The sequence below is a fragment of the Triturus cristatus genome, unplaced genomic scaffold (assembly GCF_964204655.1).
Source record: "Triturus cristatus unplaced genomic scaffold, aTriCri1.1 SCAFFOLD_326, whole genome shotgun sequence".
Classification (NCBI taxonomy): domain Eukaryota; kingdom Metazoa; phylum Chordata; class Amphibia; order Caudata; family Salamandridae; genus Triturus; species Triturus cristatus.
The window spans coordinates 18,472-32,906 of record NW_028187707.1 but is presented as its reverse complement, the minus strand read 5'-3'; the positions used below and the strand labels follow the sequence as shown (position 1 = coordinate 32,906).

The 14,435-nt window shown below is 43.7% G+C and overlaps 1 protein-coding gene across 1 annotated transcript in view; it reads right to left on the bottom strand.

The window, feature by feature from the left end:
- The window catches only part of LOC146770883 (rho guanine nucleotide exchange factor 11-like), a 304,352-nt gene extending 292,738 nt beyond the window's left edge, over window positions 1-11,614 (bottom strand). Inside the window, exons 1-2 of the mRNA XM_085640387.1 lie at window positions 11,602-11,614; window positions 8,165-8,279 (exon numbers count right to left, since the gene is read on the bottom strand). Of these exons, the coding sequence (XP_085496513.1) occupies window positions 8,165-8,279; window positions 11,602-11,614 (128 nt within the window). The remainder of the gene's footprint in view (window positions 1-8,164; window positions 8,280-11,601) is intronic.
- Window positions 11,615-14,435: the final 2,821 nt, after the last annotated feature.

Here is a 14,435-nt window from a genome sequence, read left to right as displayed (position 1 = left end):
GACAGGGAGGGTAGGATTGTGCTGGTGAAGGGCCAAATCAGGGGGAAACTATGTACAGTTGCTGTAACCTACGCACCCATAACTAGCCAGGCAGCGTTCATAACGACCATGTAGGCACTTTTGGGAGGATTTGCAGAGGTAGACATAATTTTGATGGGGGACTTCAATCTCACATGGCACTTTGGAACTGACATTACATACCCCCACAGATCACCCACGGGTAGCTTTCCGAAGAGCCTGAAACAGGCGATACGAGAAATGGAATTTACTGATACCTGGAGAGGGAGTCGCCCAGAGGATACAGATTATACCTTTTTCTCCCACATTCATCGTACCTAATCCAGGCTCGACTACGTGTTCCTTAGTCAAGGCATTATCAGGGAAGTTAGAGAAGCGACAATAAACTTCATTCTTATCTCTGGTCATGCTCCAGTGCTCGTCTCTCTGGAGTGGCACAGTCCCATGCCTAAATATAGCCGTTGGTTATTCCCTGGCGTGTTGGTCTGGGACAGAACTCTCCGAGATGATCTCTGGAAATCGATTAGGGAATTTTTCCAACTGAATAAACCCTGAGATGCCACACCCGCCAATAACTGGGATTCATTCAAGATTATAGTGAGAGGACAAAGCCTGGCATTGATGTTGGCCCTTGATAAAGAGACAACCAAAGACTGCCTGGCATTGGAAGGAGAATTGAGCACCCTCTAATAGGGCCATAAAAATACTTCAACATTAACCCTACAACAAAAAGTCACAGCCATGACGAGAAAACGAAATGCAATTTATGCTAATAGAGCATAATTAACATTACTCCGCCTCCGGGTGACAACTAAGAATTAGAAGAGAGACTAGTTCTATAGCTTGCTATACACAGCTGCTCAAATACAACAACACCCACAACTGGACTATCTAAGCTCAGCAACACTTCCACAGGTTACAGTAGCCCAGAATGAACAATTGGGAGAAATTATAAGTAAAGAAGAGGTACGACTAGCAATAGTGACCCGGAAACTACACAAATCTCCTAACGGCACAATACTACAAAACCTTCAGCACTGAACAAATACTCCACCTGACCAGTCTTTTTAATTACATAGCTGGCACCATAAGTGTGACCCCTACAGTGAGCGAGGCCCTTATCACGGTTACTCCCAAACAGGGTAAGGACTCACAACACTGATCCTTTATATCAATGGTACAGGCAAACATTTCTGCCCCATGTGCCAGGATATGGATTAATGGGGTGAGTTTGGATCCATTTCTATTTGGCAGGGGGACAAAACAGAGGTGCCCACTCTCCCCTCTAGTCTTCGCACTTAGTATTGAGCCCCCGGCAGCAAACATAAGAGAGACCCCGAAAATATGCGGTATCGGTTTTGGATCCGAGGACCATAAGATTTCCCTGTTTGCTGATGACATCTTACTAACACTTACAGACCAACAACAATCCCTAGCAATGCTGCAGGAGGTTTTGAGGTGATGTGAAGAGTTAGCGAGTTCACACATAAACCTACCCAAATCAAATCAAACGTAGCTTTATTCAATTTTTGTTAAGAGAATCATAAAAGCACATAAAATCATATAAGTATTACACAAGATAGCACAGCAAAACACATGGAAATAATTAGACACCGTACATTGAATCATGTAGTGCTCAGACGTTTAAAGGTCAAATATTTGGATCCTCTTTACATAATTAGATTTTGGAAAATCAGACAGTCGCATTAAAATCAATTTCCTATATTTCGCTGAACTGTTTGCTGTGAGCGATCATCACAAGTGCACAGTTGCATAACTCTCGACCAATCATTCATCTTCGGGAAACTCATTAGTCTATGCAGTATCCCTAGTCTAAATCTTGTACAAAGGAGTCTGTCATACGTGCCGCAGACTAATGTGAGATATGGTTGAATGCTATGCGTAGTTAAGATCATCAGGTTATGCAATACTGTAGGCTTTGATATTTCTACTGTTAGTCTGAGGGATTAGAGTAGGGTTAAACCTTTCATTTTTAACACTTTTCTTGTCAAAGTGTCCATTGTGCTCGGCTTAGTATAGAACTCTGGGTGGCCTAGATCATGCATAAAATCCGGCACATACTTTGGCCACGCAATTCTTTAAACACCATCGAGTTTAAAAATATAATTTAAAATATCCTTGTTGCGGTTGGTTTCTACAGATGTCCATATTCTGTGCCGTAACATGATTGGTTCCACTTTTATAATATCTGTGACAGATGGAATGCCCAATTCAGAGTGACAGACGTATGAGGAGGTACTACCCGGGACTGCCAAAATGAATTGTAAGAACATGGTTTCGACAACTTGGAGGGCCTGAAGATCAGAGTATCCCCAGATAACCTACCCAAATCCTTCCTTCTTAACTTGACTCTGTCTGACAAGGAGATGAGAGCATTGGTAGCTGTAACCCCCTTCCAATGGGCAAAGAATGAGCTCACATACCTTGATATGAAGATAGCTCCTAAGATCTCAGGGTAATTTATAGCTAACTACCCGCCACTTCTTCGCCAATTTAAGATCGATATTAAGAGGTGGGCTCCCATATACATGTCTTGGCTGGGGAGAATACATGCCATTAAAATGGTGGTCCTACCAAAATGTCTTCATCTCTTCCAGAGCTTACATGTGGAATTAGAACGCAATTATCTACCTTGCTTTCACACCCTTTTCACAAAATGTATCTGGCAAAATAAAAGAGCATGCCTACCCTTTAGCCTCCTCCAGAAACCGGAAGACAAAGGAAGCCTAGCACTCCCTGACTTAGCTTTGTGTTATAAAGCGACTTAACTTTGAGTCATTACTGAGCGGTCCCAGCGAGAGTCGGACAAAAACTGGCTCCACATGGACAGGGCAATAGTGGAGAAGAGTAATTTGGGATGTCCTCTGGAAACTGAAACCACTGTAGTTTACTAGCTGATTTTTGACATTTATGGTGGGACTGCCTGATGGTCCAGCCCTTTTGAACTGAAATCTGAGCCCAACACAAAGATATGCTAGGAGACTCCGTCTCAGACACCCCGGATTTCGCACTTCTGGGCCTACAATTTATCTCCATAAAAATCAAACAAAATCAGACCAGGCTATAATGTGGATCTGCCTGGGGGCAGTGAAAATGGCAATTGCCACAGCCTGGAAAAAGAGGGAAGCACCAGCCCTAACACAATGGCATGCATGACTCTAGCAAGCAGTTACAATGGAAAGCATTAGTGATATCTTTAGAGACAACTTCAAAAACTTTGAATTCACCTGGGGCCCCTTGGTCAGCTACCTCTCCGAAGGTCTCCCACTAGTAGGCTGCCCTTTGCAGGTGAAAGCGATTCATCTCTTCCATTTCTAAACAGTGAGACCCCCACCACTAGCGTACTAACTGTAAGGTACATGCTTAATCCCATGTCACCCGAACGTACTGCTAGGCCTTCTTTTCTTCCTTAATTTTAGGTTGAAAATTCCTGCATTTTTCTGTTTTTATTTCCTTTCTTTTCTGGTTCAAGTTGAAAGGGAGTGGGGTATGAGGGGCATAATTTGGGGAGATTATGGGGCCAATATGTTTTATTAGTTCAGGCAACGTCTTTAATGCTCAGAGAGGGGGGATACCCTGACTGTCCAACAAATGCTGTGTTATGATATAGATTAGGGAAAGCCATAAAGGGATCCTTTTTTCGAATGTATTGCCATGTTATGTATTGGAAAGTCAATAAAAACATGTCTGACAAAAAAGATTTTTCCGGTCTGAAGCCTGGGTAGTATTTTAAAAGATGAGGAGTCTGCTTTTAGAAGCCTGTATCAGTAATTAATTGTCATTGCAATCTCTTCAACATTGATGAAGGAATGAAGCCATGCAACTTTTGTGCCAGCAGAATCTCAAAGAATACTGTACATAAAGAAACTTTAAGGGAATACAGATATCAGTGAGTAAACAATAACATACAAAAACAAACAAATGCAGCAATATATTACTAAACAGTTTAGCACTTTCATCATGCTGCAACACAAACTGAAAGCACATGTAAATACAAACATACAATGGGCCAAATGGTGTTCAGACAAAATATCGACAGACAGAAATATTGAGTCTGTAATATCATCACACAGAAATATTGTGTGCAAGGATATCCTTGTCAACAATTTTGATTTTAAGTAATATCGATTTTAGCTGTATCAAAGTCATTAATATAGTTTATAAAAATATTGCTTTAAAGAATATAGTTTTAAAATATTTTTATGTATTGTAATATTTATTTAAATTGAATATTTTATAAAATGTTTGTTTAATTGTTGTTAAGGTATTTTAATATTGTTTTGAAATTGTTAATAAATTTGAAATTAAATTGTATATAGTAACATAATGGGTGGTGGGGTTTATATTGGGTATAGGGTGAGAAGTAAATTAATTATAATTAATTAATAATTGATTTTTAATTTATATTTGTTATTTATTTGATGATTAATTATTTGTTAATTGTAAAATTAATTTTATTTTGTTAATTAACTTTGATGTGCAGGTTGTGTGTTTTGTAGATGTATGTGGTGCAAAGTAAATTAATTACAATTAATTACTAAATAGTTCTTAATTAATATTAATTATCTAATTGATAATTAACTATGTTAATTGTATAAATAATTTTTTAATTATATTTCAGGTGTGTATGTGTGCTTTGTAGGGGTATAGGGTGGAAGTAAATTGTAATTAATAATACCATGTTAATTAATATTATTAATTTAATTGACAATTAATTATGTGAATTGGGTAACGCTAGCATTTTTTGGGGTATGTATTTTGTATGGTTAAAGAGTGTGCAGGAAATTATAATAATTAAGTAATAATGTTAATTTATGATAATTATTCAAATGATAATTATGTAAAATATATAATTCAGATATTCCTTATGTTATATATTTGGTGTAAGTTGTGGCATTTGTAGGATTAAATGAAGTGAAGTTACTTAAGTATAATTGTGTTATAGGTAACTAATATTAATAATTTAATTGACAATTCATTATGAAAAATTATGTTTTTTTTATTTTATATATTCATCATGGTTAATTAAATAAAAATTATTTTAGTAAGGGTTAAGTATTATTAATAATTTGATAAATATTTAATTATGCAACAAGTAAATAATACCTATTAAAGATTTTATTTTATATATGTGTTGTGTACTTATTTTAGATATGTGTTCTATAAATATGTTATTTATTATTGTATGTGCTAATTGTGTTGTGCTTTTTAAATGTAAATAACATTGTCTTTATTGGTTAATATTAATTTGGGACTTTAGCGCCAAATTACGAGTCTAGCGGTCTTTGACCACCAGACTCGCGGTGGCAGTCCTGTGGCCATCCTATTCATATGTGGCCATTTGGACTGCCACCTCTGAGCTGGCTGCGCCAGGGATCTGCCGTTCCCTGGCAGTGGCACAGCGGACAGGGATATCCAATCTGCAAGGCAGGACTGCCACGGCCCACCGAACATATTATGAATTACCCCACTGCCAGCCTTTTCATTGCAGTGAGCCCGCCATGAAAAGACTGGCGTGGGAAAACAAAGCGGGCCTTACAAGGCCCCAATGTCCCCGGAGGCATGGTAATGCATTCAAGGGGCCACAAGATGTGCCTCCCTGTTTGCATTCACACCAAGTTCCAGCATGGATTGGACTTCACAGTCCAAGCCGTGCTGGAACTGCTTTTGCGTTCCTATTGTGGTGCCAGTTTTCAGGGCACCCTCTTGGGAACAGTAAAAGAAAAGCCTGCAAGACATGAGTTGAACTCGTACTCTGGTGGGCGGACCATTCATGGCTTTGGCGGTGCTGTGCCGGTGCAAAGCTGGTGAAGCACCGCAAAACTCGTAATCAGGCCCGTGGCTTTGTATATTCATTATAATAATATTTATAGTTATTTAATATATTTATTAAACGTTGTAATAAATATTGATCTGTTCAAGTTAGTCTGTTTCTAATGCTGCACTGACTGGAGTGGAAATAGTTAATTGTTCAAAAAAAAGTCCAACACTTTCCCTACTATTGCACTGACTGGAGTAGGAATGGTAAATATCACCCCTCCGCTATCCAACATGTTCCTTATTGTGGCACTGACTGGAGTGGGAATAGTACATTTTACACCTCCGCAATCCAACACTTTCCCTACTGTTCCTCTGACTGGAGTAAGAATAGTACATTTACCCCTTGGCATTCCAACTTTCCTTACTCCCTTTACAGTCCACCCCTTTTCATAATCTTGCACTGGCCGGAGTGGGAATATTACATTTTAATTTCTCTGCAATCATATAGTTTCCCTCCTGTTGCTTTGACTGGAGTGGGAACAGTACATTTTACCCCTTCGCAATTCATCTCTTTCACTATACTTGCACTGACTGGAGAGGGAGCAAATTTTAAACCCTCCACTTCTAGAACACACTTTCCCTACTGATGCACTGACTGGAGTGGGGGTAGTAACTTTTACACCTCCACTATCTAACACGTTCCCTACTGTTTCACGGACTGGGTTGGGAATTGTAAATGTTACCCCTCCGCAATCCAACACTTTCCCTACATTTGTCTAAATTGTAGTGAGAATAGTATATGCATTTTATAGTCTAGTTTATATTGTTTAAATGTATATTAGTATGTTTTCGTTTCTTGAAAATGATAATAATAATGTTTTTAATATTTAATACATTTTTTGTAAATTGCAATTTTGTATTAGTTAAATGTTTTATTTGTAATAAAAATGATGTTTTAAATATATTTTATGGTATATATATATTATTACATTTACAAAAATGATTACATTATACTATAAATTAAAATTATTAGTTGAATAATATTTTTTAATTAGATCTATGTAAATAAATTTATAGATATTAATATATATGTGTGTTTTACTTTTTGGAAATAATTAAAATTGTTTTCTTTTTATTAAACCATTACATATATTTAATTTTTATTGCATTAGTGTTATTAATAATATATTTAATGTTTACTATTTACATTTATATATTTTTATAGAAACAATAGTTAATACAATGATATGAGAATTTTTTTCTTTCTTGAAATGTTTGTAATTTACATGATAAGTATAGCATAACTATATTTTTGACATTGATATTTATGTCACAATATTTTTGTATGGGTATATTTTTGGGGATTACATTTTGTCAGTGAACCGGGCCAAAACAAATCCAACATTAAAAATATAGGCAATGCATACTAACGTTCTGAGGAATGTGCAATTGTACAAAACTGTTATTTCTGCCCCAATAACCAGCTCACCTTCAACATTACAAATTGAATACTAAGGGGCTTATCACGATGTTGGAGTTGCCACCCAACCGACACCATCTTGGACTCAGGACCGACCGACCTGAGGTCGGCGGTTCCGAACACTGTTTGGTTGAATTCCCACTGTTCTCTATGTGAGCTTGTGTTACAGCCATAAACTGACCATAATACAGGATCCTATAGAGAAATGGGTGCATGTGTAAAACCCTGCAGAATGGTACCAGCCGTACAGTGCAGGGTTTCACAGGGGGGTACCCTGGGTACCCCCTGGACCACCGGCCTTAGACCATGGGGGCAGGGCCCATCAAAGTCGCTTTCCGACAGCCTTTCCATGTTGGAAACATCGTAATACCGGCGGCGCAAATGCCATCCATAGGGGGTTACGGTGTGGTTCCAATTGACAGGAACCCTCTGAGCACCGGCCAGAACTGAGTTGGAACGACTGTCTGGTTTACATTCCGACCACAAACTTCGTAATCAGGCGTTGGGCCACAAACCGACCGAGTGTCCCGGAAAGTCTCTGACCAAAGTTGGGAAGCTTTGGACTAGAGGTCAGAGGTTTTCCGACCGACATTGTTATTGCCCTTTAAATAACCGGAAACATGCAACAAGCAGAAATAATAAGGAACTCATAAAATCAAAAACATGAAAACCTGAATCAGAGTGAATGCATTTTGGAAAGTTATAGTTCATGGAGAAGTATTTTGTTTGTAATGGGTAGGTAACACGGAAGCAAACATGGATTCCCACAGAAGGGGTATGGTGACAAATGCTTTGAGACAATATCCTATTAGGCAGTGAATTCCTACAACTTTAGTCACTTTATAGATTATAGAATAGATTGCTACAGCAGAACCATTCGCCTACCTTTCAGGGACCAGAATACCATCATGAAAGCTTGCTGATGACAGCCACTCCAACACCCGCAGCTGATGCTGGTTCACATAGCGCAGAATTACATACTTCCGATACGAAGGAATATCTAGGTGCCAGACAAGAGGACAAAATGTTATGTGTGCCCATAGTGACCATACATATTCTCAAGACAACCCTTCATGTTAATACTACTTGTGTATCTCACAACTAAAGCACTGACAAATGATCTAGCTACAACTGCTGGTCATCATCTATATTTATATCAATGCATGATCGAGAAATATGTGAACTGCTTTGGGTACAAGTTTTCAGCCATTATAAACTACGTTTGTGTTTTATGCATTTATGCAACTATGGTCTCAATCTTCAAAATGAAAGGTACTTTTCGAGGGGTCCACCACAACACCCATTGATTTTGACGCTGCCCCCTATTTAGAAGAGCAGCGTAAATATGAGACAGCGCCAAAATTAAGACCAGGAACAATCTGGTCTTAAACAGGCGAAATGAGGAAAAATGCCTTATTTCTCCTCATTTTTGCTGTTTCCATGTGTGCTGCGTTGTGCAACGCACGTGCAAACAGCAAAATGCCAGTGATTGTTTACAAGCAGGAATATAGCCTCTCACCACTATGTGAACGAACCCGACCCCGACCAACCTAGCCCCTCTGGTGTCCAACCACCTGCAGCACCTGCGTCAGGTACAACTGGGCAAACCACCACCCCCACTCCTGCCACATCCCAGGAAACACCCAGGATCCCTGCCCCACCACCACAATGCAGCCAGGCTGGCCAGGAGGGACACGGTGTACCGGGCACCCAGGAGGAGGCAGGCGACAACGCCAATGCCACCCCTCAGGGGTCCCGGAGACCCGATGTGCCCACAAGGGCAGGCCAGGTGCAAGTGGGCAGGGGTGGTGGGAGTGGAGGACGGCGGAGGCGCGAGCCTGACCGGTTGGCTGCGGAACGGGTATATTCCCATGTCAGAAACATCCTGGACACATACCGGCAGGACACCACGGGCATGGCCCAGGTTGTGTCCATCCTCGAGGAGATCAAGACCCAGCAGGCCCAGCAACATGCGGAGCAACATGCCTGTCTACTGCGACACCAAGGGCGGATGGAGGACAGACAGGCTGAGCTCGTGACGGTGTTCACGGGAATTCACAGTACACTCCGTCGGATAGCCGACAACATGGGCAACCCTCCCTGTGCCACCAGGCGTAGAACATCACCACCCACAGGGAGGGATGAGGAGGAGGAGGAGGAGACATCCGACGGAGCATCCCAAACATCGTCACGGCCTGCTTCTGAGGGTCCCCGCAGGAGGGCGGGTCGTCCACGGAAAAGACCGTGAGGGTCAGTGCAACAGCACCATCTCCCAGGACACCTGGCCCACTGGACCAACAGCAGCACAGCAGCAAAAGACATTCTCTGCCACATGGACTTGCTGGTCACTGTCTGACCAATGTTGACAAAGACTGTGGCATGGACTCTGAGGATTTCCAATGGCAAGGACACCAACTCCCCTAGTGAACTTTGGATTCCACACACCCGGAAAGCCCCTCATGTCATACCCCCCCCACGTACCCCAACCAAAATAAAAAGTTACACCATAAAGAGAAGATGCCTACATTTTGCATTATTACCTTACATGTGTCTTGTAAAGTCTAACCATGCCTGAGTTCTCATTTGACTTCAACCATCCACACCCTGGGGCCTGAGTCTGGCACAGGACACACATGGGTCACATTGTATTAGGCAAGACAGACATGGAGCACCATACACACCCGTGATGGGCCCAACCAGCTGAGGGGATGGCCGCACAACCGTGCCGACAGACATATTGAGTACAGCGACAGCCATGCGCAGAGGTCAGGGATCATGTGGAGTGTCCTGTGGGGCACCCAGGTATGTGTGGACAGGTTGCAGAACCATGTCCTGCAAGCTTGAGTCAGGTGGATGCAGAGAATGGTGGCCTGGCCAACGTTGGATGCATGGGGATGGCACATGTCACAATACCCACACAGTCATGGACATCATGCACAATACACAGTCTAATCCCACACAAACAGCTAGCATCTTGCTACTCTACACATAGACACATAGCCACTATCACGGAAAACCATGCCAGACATGCCGGATGCACCGTGGCAACACACCAGCATTGACTGAGAAGAGGCACCTTGGAGGCATAGGGACACCTTTATTATTCATGTGTTCGGGAATGCAGAGGCAACTCGGAGTACACATGAACAGGTCATGTGGAGTAACATGTGGGTCCAACACTGGAACCCCCCTTCTGCAGCACAAATGCGTGATAGCCATGGAACTGGCACACAAGTGTCGGCTAACAGCTAAACACCCCCTGCTGCTCACGGAGAGGCTGCCATACACCATTGATCCTCTGATGTGGAAGTCCCACACCATGTCAAGCCAATGCAAACCGTATGTGTCCGAGGGCAGTGTAACACACATTGATGCCATCATCACAATCCACAATCCCATCACAGATGACTGTCAACAAGTCTGACCATCTATTCAGGTGTTCCCAGCTGCATGTCATGTGTCCCATGGTGATGCGACATGTCTGCAGAGGAACCAAACATCGACAGGGGCAGTGTGCACACATCGTAAACAACTGCCACACCCAATACACCCCTGATGCATCCCTTACCCTAAGGAGACTTCCAAACTTGTCCGTGCGTGTAACGCTGAGTCAGCACACGATGACGTGTCCATGAGGAATAGCAGTGCCACAACAATGCAACCAGCAGACGGCATGCGCAAGTACCTGGGGATGAGAGACACACTAGAAGTCAGCCACAAAAAGCACAGCCACTTGCATGTGCATGTACTCGACACATGTAAGGATGACAACATGCTAGGTCACAATTATGACTGGGGAGCCTCAATTTGCAGGATTCAGCGCCTATTTAAACTTTACCTGAACCTTGGAGGGGACGCTTGACTGCACGGCGCCCGAGGTGTTGTAACCGCTTTCTGCTGGGGTGGCTGCTGCGGTCCTCGTGGTGACAGAGGCAGGAGACCACAGCCCCCAGAAGCCCCTGCAGTGGCCCCGCCCCAAACAATCTCGCTTTCGCGCCCGGAGGCGCTCATAAGCTGCAGACTTCCTCCGCGGGACCAGCCGGGCTAAGCCCGGGCAAAGGGCGGGCCGTCTGTGGCCGTCTGGAGCCAAAGGAGGCCGGGCCTGGCCCTGTTCCTTGCGCCTACGCGGGATGCTAACTGTGTGGAAGTATCCCCGGCCTCATCCATTGGACTCCGAGACTCTTGCATCCAGCACTGTTAATCAGGTCGTTTTACTCCTAGTTATATGTATGTTATTTGGTGCTGTTAAGATTGATTTCTTTGACAGTCCCCATTGGTGGGTCTGAGGTGTCCACTAAGAGGCATTGATGTGGATACTGTACTTATCAGGCACATTACCCCCAATTTCTGCGTTAGTATAAACAGGTGGGGTAACGTCAACAATAACAAATAAAAAAAATTCTGGACCATGGTCAAGTCAAAGAACCACCAACCAAGGATGGAGGGAGGGGTAAAGGGTACCCTGGACGCTTTTACTATACGCGCCGAGTCACTGTTAGCCCATGAGATCCAGCTGACCGAGCAGCGGCTCTCGCTAGATTCCCTAATAGCCAAGAAACGGTCCTCGTTGGGCAATATAGCTCTCTGCCCCACGCCCGGTGGAGGGGCCCGTTTATCCCAAGTAACACAAGCCCATCCAATCCAGTCCGACTCCACTGACATACTAACGGTGGCAGAGTGTAGTTCACAGGGGGACTCAGATACATTAGGCCCGACCATAACAGACCTCACCAATAAAGGCAGCCTGAAGCAATTGTCTGGCAATACCAACACCCTGTTGGTTATCGAAAATAATACATTGGGAGGAGAAGATCTAAGGGGGGCGACTAGCGTCCAACGATTAGCGCCTAATACAGAACCCACACAGGCCCCCATTAGTGAAGTGATTACATGCTCCAAGAGATCCCAACTAGTGACAGGGCACCTAGATAGAGGTGGAACGCTCTTAGCAAACCGTCCTAGCAAGCCTAGCCGCAGAGGGCAAACCAAGCCTTGCAAAGGAGGTAATATGAACCCTGAGAACACAGTATGTCCAGCTTGCCAAAATATAAACGGGGTGGTGGGGCTGCATGACATCACCACAGCATTTGGGGAAAAAATGGAACAGCTCCTACTTCTACATCCAGTCATGACAGCAATTTCCAACCTGGTTGGGAAAATAAGTAGGATGGTAGACCCAGTTAGCGGACAGCCATCCAGGACCAAGCCACAGAGGAGGGAGGAGGAACCAGTAATGGCTGATTGTGGGAATAAGGCCGCTACTAATATTGACCCCGGGCCCAGAGATCACAGGGAAATACACTTGGAACAAGTGAATACAAGTAACGGGATCCCGTGTTGTAAGGCCCAGGGTAACACACGAATCCTTCCTGACCCTAAGGACGTCTGTCGGGGACTAAAAGAGCCTGATAATGCTGACAAGATCATTGGGAATGTTTGCGCCCAGAGTACCCCAGGCCTCCAGACACTGGATTTACCCCCCGCTTCTAGCCCCTACTCGATTGTGTTAGTAGGAGTGGCTGGTCTTAACAAAGATAGTGAAGAAACGACCAGCACACTGATTAATAAAGCCTCGCACTGGCTACTCAGTAATACATCTGCCAGGAGTTTGCAGCACAGGCACATCCTTATGGCTAGGAGAGCTGCCTGGATTGGAAACACTGAGAAAAAATTTGCGGGCGACTGTGTGATTGTCAATTTTAGGCACCCCGAGCTAGTCAGAGATCTGCTTGATAACCGTCACGAGGAGGGTGGCAATGGGTCCTGTATTAGGATGTTACCCCTGCATTTCTTTTACAAGAATAGAGCCCTAGAGACTGGGACGAGATGGCAGGGGTCTGGGGTCGTTAAGAAAAGGAGGGAGGAGGTTCGTAGTAATGTAGTGAACAGATTTGCCCCCCTCTCAAGTTTGTCCGCCCTGGATGAGCAAGACTGACTGACGAAAATAGGGAGCGGGGAGATTGAGATAGAACCAGATAATCATCGCATTATTGGAGACACATACCCATTAGGGGCACCTGATCTGGAACTAGGGGCACCTGATTTAGATTTAGTAGTTGGCAACGCAGTAGGGTTGGGGAGGGAAGCTGAAATCATGACCCCTTCAGTTAACTGTTTAAATACGTGTACTCCCCCAAGAAAGTTGCCCGGAGCACTCAAGGGCCCAGATTTAAATCACAAAGAACTGAGGCTGATTTCCTGGAACATTGCAGGGCTTGTAACCAAGACCCAAAATTTGGACTGGCTAGACTTCATTAAAAAACATCATGTCATCTGTCTCCAGGAAACATGGGAAACAAGCAATAATGCGTCATTCCTCGAAGGCTATAAATCGTTTTTTGTCGCGGCCCGGAAATCACCCATGGGCCGCGCCAAGGGTGGGTTAATTATGTTCGTGGCATTGGCACTGCAAGGGAGGTGGGTAGACCTGGGGTGGGATTCAAGTTGCCTCCAGGGTGTAAGATTTACATCTAAGGGTACAAAGATCATTTTTATAAACTTTTATAATGCGGGACAATCTCAGTTAAATTTGGCTGAGCTGGAGGAGAGGCTTACTAGCCTAATTGACACAAGGGATGCAGGCACCCAGTTAATCCTTATGGGGGATTTTAACTGCCATCAGTGCCCCCACCTGAAATGGGAAGGTGGTACGTGGGATGCCTGTCCTTCTACTAAGGGCTGGCACCCGGAGCACTCCAGAGAGGGTCTGGCACTTAGCAGAATTTTGAGCAAGTTTGCTCTAACTCACACGATGGACATGATTGGGTGCGGGACGCCTGATACAATGGTTCCGTCCTTTAAGGGGAGGGGAAATGACTCAATTATCGATTACATCTTCATATCCATTGTCTTAGAAAGTAGGGTAGGCCACTTTGAGATAAAGCCAAGCGTGTTCAGTGACCATAACCCTCTGGCATTGTCACTGGTGGACACGCTCTGTATCAAAGTGGCTAAAAAGACCACCGTGGGCGAATATAGGGCTAGGGATCAGGGGAGGAGAATTAAATGGAGTAACATTGATGGCAATGAACTCCATAGAGTTCTCCTCGCCAATGCAGAAAATTACACCTGGAGGTGCCTAGATCCTAACGTAGAGGGGACGGACCTGATTACAGCGTTCGAGGGTACTGCTCAGCATATAGATAGCCTTTTAAGA